General features: G+C 49.4%; 1 protein-coding gene across 1 annotated transcript in view; it reads left to right on the top strand.

The window, feature by feature from the left end:
* The first annotated feature begins 2,902 nt into the window (after positions 1-2,902).
* Positions 2,903-10,808, top strand: part of LOC107116334 (zinc finger protein RFP-like) — a 35,826-nt gene continuing 27,920 nt past the window's right edge. The window contains exon 1 of the mRNA XM_015418237.1: positions 2,903-3,328. Within this exon, the coding sequence (XP_015273723.1) occupies positions 2,903-3,328 (426 nt within the window). The remainder of the gene's footprint in view (positions 3,329-10,808) is intronic.

A 10,808-nucleotide genomic window follows, 5' to 3' on the forward strand; every position in this document is an offset into this window, starting at 1 on the left:
ACAATCTTATGATCCCCTGGCTATACTACTACACACAATGCCATGATAAACAAGGGTGGTCCATTACAATTACGTACATAGATTTAAAACAGATTTGAATCAAGACCAACAAGATTTTGAGAGTGCAAGCTTTTGAGAGTCAATGCTCCCTTTGTGAGGTACCTTTGTCAGACAGATATAAAACAGTGTGATAAAGACTAGTAAAATACATACAATAAATAATGCAGTAAAACTGGATCGCACAGTTAGAGGAACAATGAGAGAAAGAGTATAATACATCCAATATCCAATGCAATGTGAGATAATAGTGTAATTCATCCAGTACACAATACAATACGAGGATGAGGAAAATGGAGGAGGATTACCTGTACATGAAGCTGCCTTATACTGAATCGGACCTTTGGTCCATCAAGGCCAGTATCATCTACTCAGACTGGCAGCAGCTCTCCAGGGTCTCAGGCAGAGGTCTTTCACATCATCTATTGTCTGGGTCTTTTAACTCGAGATGCTGGGGATTGAACCTGGGACCTTCTGCATGCAAAGTAGAAGCTTTTCCACTGAGTCACAGTATGGTGAGCAGCTTTTTGACACCTCCATACCCGACCATACTAGATCAGTGTCCTACTAGTATGGTAAGCGGCTTTTTGCTTCTATGGGCTTCCAGATGGGATCTGGGTGGCAGTGTCCCCAAAACAGCTATTCTTTGTGTGGTTTGTCCCAGCCATATTAGGGCCTTGCCCTACTAGTATGGCAGCTTTTTGCTACCACCATATCTGGTCATAAATACTATCCCCACCACATACACCCCCGAAATGGAGGAAACAACCACAGTTTAAATAATGGGAATATAGATGAGAAAAACTTGTGATGAGACCTGGACATTCCTCTGTGCCACATTTAAAAGGGCAGGAAAAGATCACCAGCCCACTGTCTTTCTAGCTAGAGAACTGATGGACATCTTGGCTGGAAAATGTTCAGAAGATTCTAGTGGTCCCATTGGTAGAAATGGATTATTGTGTTTCTCTCCTTGCCCCTTTGGATCCAAACTGGGTTCGATACAAGGGAGAGCTGAGATCCGCTCTCCATGTGAATTGGATCCTTGAACTCTTTGTTTAGGTGAGGATCCAAAGTCTAAACTAGCCTGACTTCTAGTTAAATGCACTGTAAGAACTTGGCTGTTTTGCATTTTTGCTGCTGTATATGGAATATTCTATGTGCACAGGGCCCACACAGAGCAGCAAAGACTGGGAAATAACTCCTCCCGTGTGCTGTTTCACCCTGGGAAATGGCTGGGGAGGGGGAGCGAGAGTCTTTCCTGTCCACAGTGGCATTTTCAGCCCCAATGGGCTCTGCTTTATTTTTTTTTAATAGCCACTCCCAGTAGCTGCTGTGCAGGGAAGCTGAGTTGGGTCAGGGGGATGTGGACCCAGCTCTTTTAAAAAGTACATGTCTAGTCTGGCTCTGAGGAGCAGCATCACTCAGAAGGCATACCCTGTTCCTCCATTCCAAGATGGAGATCTTTTCTCGTGGTTTGAATTCCATCAGGAACGAGAATGACCCACGTGGGCTGGACCAAAATTCACCTACTGCAACACTGTTCCCATGTTCCACTGAAGAAAGAACCAAGTCCGTAGTCCTTTTCATTGTGGAGTTATAGGGAGAAATGTGCAGCCAGTGCCTTCCCTCTAACAGTGATCTTGGTATTATGGATTTCTTAAAACTGCTAGGGTGACTGAGGTACAGGAAACAGCGCCAACTTAGATGGCGGGACCTGCAAACAGGCACATCTTGTCATCTGTGCAGCCTTCATAGGCTTCTTGACTGCAGCCTTTCCAAAAAGAGCGCTTCAAATTGTATTTGGGGAAGGCTGCGGTAAAGTGGCGTAGACAACAGAAACAGTGGGTGATGTCCTGGGATATGGATGCTCCAGTCAACACTGCTGTGTAATTAGGGTTGCCAGGTGCCCCTGGCCACCTGCAGGGGATGGGGTGGGTGGGTTGCCAGATGGGAAACTCCTGGAGATTTGGGGATGGAGCCTGGGGAGGACAGGGACTTCAGTGGGGTACAATGCCGTGGGGTTGTCAGGTCCCCACTGGCGGGGCAGGTGGGGTTGCCAGATCGAGGCTGGGAAACTCCTGGAGATTTGGGGGACGGAGCCTGGAGAGGGTAGGGGCATCAAGGGGGCACAATGCCCTAGAGTCCACCCTTCAGAGCAGCCATTTTCTCCAGGGGAACTAATCTCTGCAGTCTGGAGATGAGCTGCAATTCCAGGGGATCTCTGGAGGAATCAGCACCAGAGGTCATTTCGGGGGGGATCGTGGGGGATCGCAGTTCCCCCGGGTGAGGTACGGGGGTGGGGCACATGACGAAGCCCCGCCCCCTGCTTCCGACCGCCCCGCTTCCGGCCCTCATTCAGCCAGGAGGAGGCAGGAGAAGAGGGAGGGTAAGTTATTTCCTCCCTGCCTCTCCCCACCCATGCTAATGAGTCCCCCTAGCTCTTTTTCTACGAAACGACCCCTGATCAGCACTCTGGATTTTTGAAGAGACCGGGAGGAGCCGGCAGCCTCAGTGGAGAATTGGCTGATAAACGAGGGCTGGGCAGGATCCCTCCCTTTCGGGGGGGGGGTCTGAAGTGGGGTGCCACATCTGTTGCCTGGGAGGGCATCCCTGCCTCAGCTATACATTTGTTCCCTCCTCCCCAAAAGGAAATACTTTACAGACCTCAGAAGCCTCAAGTTCTCTCTCTTTCCAAAGGTAAGTTTTGCCCAACTTCTTAGCCCTTGAAAAAAATGCAGCAAGGCAGCTAAGAAGTGGAGTCATTTCCAGGAAGGGAAACACCCACACCTGAAAGGACTGTAAACAAAAGTAAGATCCTGGCTTTCTCTTCAAGGGCGAGGCGGCCATGGCTACCGGAGATCCGGTCAGGGAGCTCTCTGAGGAACTCACCTGTCCCATCTGCCTGGAGTATTTCAGCGATCCAGTGATCCTCACAGAGTGTGGGCACCATTTCTGCCGAGACTGCCTGACTCGGAGCTGGGGAGAATCTGAAACAGCAGAGGCTTCCTGCCCGGTGTGCAAACAAACTGCTCGGACCAGGGACCTCCGGCCTAATCGGCAGCTGGCAAACGTTGTCGAAATAGCCAAAAGACTCAGTCTCCATGGGGGAGAAGCCGAGGAGAGAATCTGTGAGAAACACCGGGAGCCCCTCAAGCTTTTCTGCCAGACTGATGAAATCCTTATCTGTACAGTCTGTGACAGATCCAAGGAGCACAAAAACCATGAGGTGATTCCAAAAAAAAATGCTGAGAAGGCTTCCCAGGAACACAAGGTAGGAAACGGTGTGGATCCTGATGTTTCTCTGTAGATTTCCTCCTATAAGCTCCTGTGCTTCAGTTAAGATGGTCCCCTTTCCCTCAAGTAACTAGCTTGTTTCCTGTGTGCTCTCTTAGGAGCAATGTTGAAAGCAAAATAATGGGGGGGGGGGAGAGAAGCAAGTTGTAAAATATTGGGTTCGACACGCGTTGTAGTGAATAAGCTCATAAGTTTATTGTAAGCACGAACTAAAAAACAAAATAGCCGCTTCGAAGACGGGCTTAAATCCCCAACTAAAACCACACCCTGCTTCCTGTGACAGGTCTATACCATGCGCCCCAGATCCCATAGGTTCGATCCCACAGCCGAGCCATCCCATTGGTCCATTCTTGGATTGTTCTCTGATGCGAAGCTACAGCCGTTTGCCTGGCCGCGTGTACAACCCCGACTGCGTGCGCGGTCCCCCATAATATACAACACAAGTGAAACCAGCAACAATACAAAGAGACTGAAAATAGTCTCATTAGTGCCTGGGGATTGCTGAGGAAAGCCGCCTAAATTTATGAACACCATTTATGAGCCCCCTAAATTTATGAACACATTTATGAACACCATTGCATTCAGGGTTTATATCAAACACTGGGTAGATTTTTCCATGTATCTCCCATAACCTTCTTATTTATGTATTTAACTTACTCATAGTCTGCCTTTCTCACAGGGACCCAAGGTGGATAACTCAGTGAGTCAGTACAATTAACAAAATGGAACCATCAGGAACCAACACTTTAGGATTTTAAAAGTCTGGAACTACCAGAATATATGGAACTATAGCATAAGTATTCACGCAACACGTTAAGTGGGACAGAAATTACATAAATAGGATCTTACTTACAAAAAGCTATACGCAGCAGCATAGATCACAGTCCCTAATCATTCATCCAAACAAGTTTGTAAAACCATTTTGTACAGGACCAGCCCTGTTCTCTGTGCAGAAAAGGCCTCTCTCATAGTTCAGTTTTGCATAGTTTGTGGAAAGCCAGGAGTGAAGGAGCTTTCCTGACCCACTCAGGCAAACCATTCCACAAGGCAAGAGCCACAATGGAGAAAGCACGTGTACGGGCAGTTGTTGATCTTGCCCATTTGCACCTGCAGAAGTCCCTGCGGACTTGAGCGAAGTTGTTGTGGGGGAACAGAGAGAAAGGTGGTCTCCCAAATAAGAGGGGCCAAGGCCATGAAAGACTTTACAGGTGATAGCCAATACCTGAAATTGATCCCAGTAGCAGATGGGTAGCCAAAGGAGCATCTGCAGAATGGGAGTAATAGGAAGGGCTATTTTTGGGCAGGAACACACAGGAACTGAGTTCCGGCTGGCTCCCGAGTTGTCCACGCCCAGCAGGAACTCATTAGCATAATAGGCCACACCCAACAGCAGAAACTCATTAGGATTGGCTACATTAGGGGTGTGTGGCCTAACAGGCAAAGGAGTTCCTGCTACAAAAAAGCCCTGGGTTTTGACAACAAACAAGGTCAACAGAATAAGAAGCAAAAGGTGGGTGTGGCTGGATGAGCACACTTCTGGTAACATGGGGGTGCGGCCTAATGTGCTAATGAGCTGTGCTGTCAGGGATGTGGCCTAATATGCTAATGTGTTTCTGCTGTTGGGTGTGGCCTATTATGTTAATGAGTTCCTGCTGGGCTTTTTCTACCAAAAGAGCCCTGGTAATAGGCATACTCCATCAGGCTCCAGGTAATAGCTGGAGATTCTGAGTTGATTTGGAAGGGAGACCAATGTACAGTGCATTACTGTGGTTGTATTCTTGGTGCTTGGGGGGGGGGTCAACAGTGGGAGGGCTTCTAGTGTCCTGGCCCCACTGCTGGACCTCCTGATGGCACCTGGTATTTCTGGCCGCTGTGTGACACAGAGTGTTGGACTGGATGGGCCATTGGCCTGATCCAACATTGGCTTCTCTTATGTTCTTACTGCAGTCTCAATGATACTGTGGCATGGATCCAGGTGGCCAGGTCAGCCATACCCAAGTAAGGCTGAGTTGTTAGAAAGTCTTTTTCTTGAGTTTGGATCCAAGTCTGTCTATCCAAGTGTCTGTGTGAGAGTAAGAAGTTCAGGCTTGTCATTGCCTTGCAGCCTAACCTACCTTGTAGCCTTGTTGTGTGGATAAAATGGGAGGGGAGGGACTGAGAGAGTGATATTTTCTGCCACTCTGAATTCCATGGAGGAAGGGCAGGATAAAAATGCATTAAAGAAACAAATAGATAAAGAAAAGAGAGGGACGGGAGGCCCTTGACTAAGGAAGAATGGGAGAGATAAATCTTACAGGAGGAAATCTTGCTTGGTAGCTCAGTGGGAAGGGCACTGCAGTGGGGAGGGAGGGGTTCAGGTCCCTCTGAGGGTAATGGAAGTGTCACTTTTGCAAGGCCAGGCCTACCTCTTGGAGGCCCAGCTTGCTGCAGTAACTTTCATGGCTACTGGGGGGACAAAATTCCCAGGGCCCAAGTCAGCTGGAGGGCCCCTGAAGCCAATGTCATGCTGCCTTCAGAATGGATCCCGCTTTATTTTACATCTAATGCAGTTCTGCACTGCAGCCACTAGGGGTGCAGAGAAGGCACAACACAGTAAATTATCAGGCTCTGGACCAAGGATGCGCTCTGCTGCTTGGATAGCAAGGACTGGGACTACAAGCTGGCAGCATTCCTCTTTGGCCAGAGAATGACACCCCACACCACGACGGGACACAGCCCAGCGGAGCTCCTCTTGGGCCGGCGCCTGACGACCAGGCTGGATCGCCTTCATCCCGATCGAGTCCCGGAAGAAGAACCAGCCACGGAGTCACCTGAGGCGGCCAGAGGGTTTTTTCCCGAGGACCCGGTCTACGTCCGGAACTATGCGCAAGGCCCGCCATGGATTCCGGCCCAGGTGGGGAGAGTCCGGGGATCCAGGTTGTACGAGGTCTCCAGCGAGGACAGACAGATACTACACCGCCACATTGATCAGCTGCGGCAGCGGGTACTGCCATATGACCCGGAGGACTTCAAAGACCCCGACACCCCGGAAGCTGCCACTTCACCTCAGCTACCAGACACCCTTGCCCAGCACAATGAGGCACCCTTCGATTCTCCTACAGACAGCATGGCCATGCCCCGAGAAGCAGTGCTACCAGCACCACAACTGCCAACACCGACCATCTCTCAGCCGAGTGCAGCGGTGTCACCTTCTGCCCCGGTTCCCGCACCTCGCCGCTCAACGAGAACCCGTAAAGCACCCTCCTATTTGCAGGACTTTGTGTGTGTGTGTCTTTTGGGTAATGTATTCATCTCCACTATGTAATGGGTGGGTAATGTATCCATCTCCGACCGCATGTGTGGCTACGTCGCCACACGGTCATACGAAGTGGCTGAGCTTCGCTTCCAGTAACAATGGGACAAGCGGATCCTAGCCCGCATCTATCGGAGGGCTAGGCTCCTGGCCGAGAGCCTATGGAACTCTCGGCCACTGTAAATAGCCAATCACTTGCGTGTAGGGGTGTTTGGGGGGTGTGGGATTTGTTGCACATATAAACCGGCCTGCAAGCCAGTTAGAGTTGTCTTGTTCTGAGCTGAAATAAAGTATGAGAGCTGAAATCACTAGTAAGTCTAAGTACTTTTCAGAATGAGAAAAACCCTGTCAGAGTGAACAGGTGTGGGGGGAGGAAGCTTGCCTCTCCCAAGCAACACCTGTATTGTGTACATTTTCATTTTCAGTGTATTTGTTCTTACAGGGTGGGGGACAATCTGATACTGCTAGTCTTTCAGAACTGAGAGGGCAGAGTGTCACCCCTGATGTGTCAATGTCACCATAGAGTCTTGCCCAGGGGTCTTGTTGTAGAAAAAGAGCTGCCGGAGCTCATTAGCATAACTCATTAGCATAACTTATTTGCATATGCCACGCCCCTGACATCACCGGAAGTGACAGAAGGCCACACCCCCTGACATCACCGGAAGTGTGTCAGAAGGCCCGGCTACTTACCCTCCTGCTTCATCCTCATTCCCAAACGGAATGAGGATCGAAGCAGAGGGCAGGGTAAAGAAGGGGGCAGGGCTTCACCACGTGACCGCCCCGCCCCCTAGAGGTTCTTTTCCGGAGCTCCGTACCTGAGAGCTCCCCCCCGACTAGAGCCCTGGTCTTGCCCCAAAATTAGAGTATCACCCCCGATGTGCCCACATCACTTCTGGCTAATGTAGGCACTTCGTGCAACATTGCTGTTTGGGGGAGGGGATTTCCTCTTGTTGGCCAGTTGGCCCATAGTGGGAAGGAGCCCGCTACACCAGGCAATCCCCCACCCCCAACTGAGGAATGCCAACCTAATTGTACCTCAAGGGAGAAACCAACCTTACATGAGAGATTCATGTCCAGATCTCTCAAAGCTTCCTTTAAAATGGAAAAAAAAAAAAACCCAAATGGGGCAAGATTGAATTGTACTGGGGCCCTGGTACTACCACACCACAGTCAGTTTTTCCCTCTTTCCCCTTGCATCTTTTTCTTAATGGAATTTGTCTCTTCTACAACAGTACGGCTGTTAGCCACAAAGGGTTGCCAGGTTCTTCCCGTCTGCCGGTGGGGGCTCCAGGCACTGGGCACGTCACATGGGGGCGCTCTAGCATTTCTGTAAAAAAACTATGGAAACCATAGAATCCCCCCAAAAAATGTTAGAGTGTCCCCCGCACAATGTGCCCAGCATGGTGACATCACCTCTGGGTGACATCATCATGCCAGGCACATTGTGCATGTCCTGTCCAGTGTGAGCTGCAGCTAAGGCAACACTTTCCAGGTGTGAGTCAACGCACAACCACTGAAGAGAGCTTAAATCATCTTTATTTAACTTCACATGCATTCAGTAGATCATTTACTCACAATCAAGCTGATAGCTGGATAGAGAAGTTACATCTTTGTGATCTAGGTCAATTCTATGGCCGTGGTGAGAAAGAGATGAGCTTCCCCTTCTCCTTTGCAGCAAGGATAGACAAAGAAGCAGGAAAAGAGCAATAAAACTCCTATCTTCATGCCTCTGAGCTCAGGAAATTACCCTGATGAGCCAGTCAGAGGGATACTTTTGGGCTGCCTAACTGAAGGACTACAATTCCCAGGACTACATCCTCGCCAGTAGTTTTACCAAACTACTATTGCCTACAGTTAACGCTGAATGGGACAGCACACTCCCCGCCTGGAATCCTATGGGTTCCACTACTCACATGCATTGCTAATGAAGCCTGATAACTACAGCTATGCATAGTTGGCATGCTACACTGCTAACTAGGCTCTAGACAGAAAATTAAGGCATGCAAAACTTGAGTCTTCAGTCTTCAAGTTCTTCTTTGGTGTGGAGCAGGACCACATCAGTACTGGCCTGGTGAAAGTTTTGGTCAGCCAGGGGCAGTCCTGTGGGCCATCACATGTGACGACACGGACTTCAATCTTGCGGACCAATCCATCCTCGCCAGGCATGGCCCGATCTATGAGTCCTATGGGCCATGAGTTGCGGGGTGCATCTTTCTCCCTCAGCAGCACGACATCTCCTTCCTTCAGGTTAGGCTTGTCCTTTTCCCATTTGCGTCGGCTCTGTAAAGTTGGAAGTTGCTTCCAGAAGGTGTTCGCAAAGAGTTGAACTTGCCTCCATTGTTTTTTGAACAAGTCTTTGGCTACAAAGGTCCCTTGAGGTGCTGGCCATTCACCTGTCTTTTGTGTCAGCAAGGTTGCCGGTGTCAGGATGGTTGGGTTCTCAGGATCTGAGGACACTGGAACCAGAGGTCTGGCGTTGACGATGGCAGAGACTTCCACTAGGAGAGTAGATAACGTCTTGTGTATGAGGGAAGGTGCTCCTGCCAGCATGGAATCTAGAATCCTGCGTGTGATGCCTATCATGCACTCCCATGCTCCTCCCATGTGTGAGGCATGGGGAGGGTTGAATATCCATGCACAATTCTGGGCTTTCAGATAGTCGCTAAGCGTGGGATCAAGGTCGGTGCTTCTGTGTATTCCCAGCTCCCTGCATGCTCCTACGAAGTTTGTGCCACAGTCTGACCTGAGTAGCTCGACAGGACCACATATGACAAGGAACCTCCTAAGGGCATTTATGAAGCTGGAGGTATCCATGGACTCAATTACCTCGATGTGAACATCTCGGATACTCAGGCATGTGAAGAGCATGGCCCAACGCTTGCTGCTGACCTGCCCTCCTCTAGTTTTGCGTGTCACCACACTCCAGGATCCGAACATGTCAAGGCCTACATTGGTTAAGGGGGGCTTTGTACTGAGATGGTCTGGTGGTAGATCGACCATCTTCTGCTGCTGATAGAGCCCCTTGAGCTTACGACACTGTATACATTACTGAAGTACTGCAGCAATGCATCTCTTCGATCCAACTATCCACAGGCCTGCTGCCCTGATGGCTTCTTCTGTGAGACAGGCAGCCTTGTAACTGGCCACTGCTTTGATCCACTCGTCCTGCAGCACAGGAGGCAACTTCTCCTTGATCTCCAAATGCGCTGTGCATTGGTCAAGACTTGCAAGTCCTGGTAATGCTGGGTTCTCTTTTGCCGCCTGTAGGTTTTCAAGGAGATCAGCTAAGGTACATAGCTTCTCAGGGTTCTTGGCCATTATTGGGGGAAATTTCTTCAATTTCCCCATAAGAGAACATAAGAACATAAGAGATGCCAATGTTGGATCAGGTCAAAGGCCCATCCAGTCCAACACTCTGTATCACAAAGTGGCCAGAAATACCAGTGCCATCAGGAGGTCCACCAGTGGGGCCAGGACATTAGAAGCCCTCCCACTGTTGACCCCCCCCCCCAAGCACCAAGATGACAGAGCATCACTTGCCCCGGAGTCCCTATCTATACCTTGTGGCTAATAGCCACTGATGGACCTCTGCTCCATGTGCTTATCTAATTCCCTTTTGAAGCCGTCCATGCTTTTAGCCGCCACCATTTCCTGTGGCAGTGAATTCCAAGTGTTAATCACTCTTTGGGTGAAGAAGTACTTCCTTTTATCCATTCTAACCTGACCGCTCAGCAATTTCATGGAGTGCCCACGAGTTCTTGTATTCTGAGAAATGGAGAAAAGTACCTCTTTCTCTACCTTCTCTTTCCCATGCAAATCTTATAAACCTCAATCATGTCACCCCTCAGTCGTCATTTCTCCAAGCTAAAGAGCCCTAAGCGCCTTAACCTTTCCTCATAGGGAAAGTGTTCCAACCCTTTTATCATTCGAGTTGCTCTTTTCTGCACTTTTTCCAAAGCTATAATATCCTTTTTAAGGTGTGGTGACCAGAATTGCACACAGTATTCCAGATGAGGTCGCACCATTGATTTATATAGGGCATTATGATATTGGCTGATCTGTTTTCAATACCCTTCCTAATAATCCCCAGCATAGCATTGGCCTTCTTTATTGCAGTCACACACTGTCTCGACATTTTCAGTGAGTTATCTACTACAACTCCAAG

The sequence above is a fragment of the Gekko japonicus genome, unplaced genomic scaffold, assembly GCF_001447785.1.
Source record: "Gekko japonicus isolate JY-2015 unplaced genomic scaffold, Gekko_japonicus_V1.1 scaffold3183, whole genome shotgun sequence".
Lineage (NCBI taxonomy): Eukaryota > Metazoa > Chordata > Lepidosauria > Squamata > Gekkonidae > Gekko > Gekko japonicus.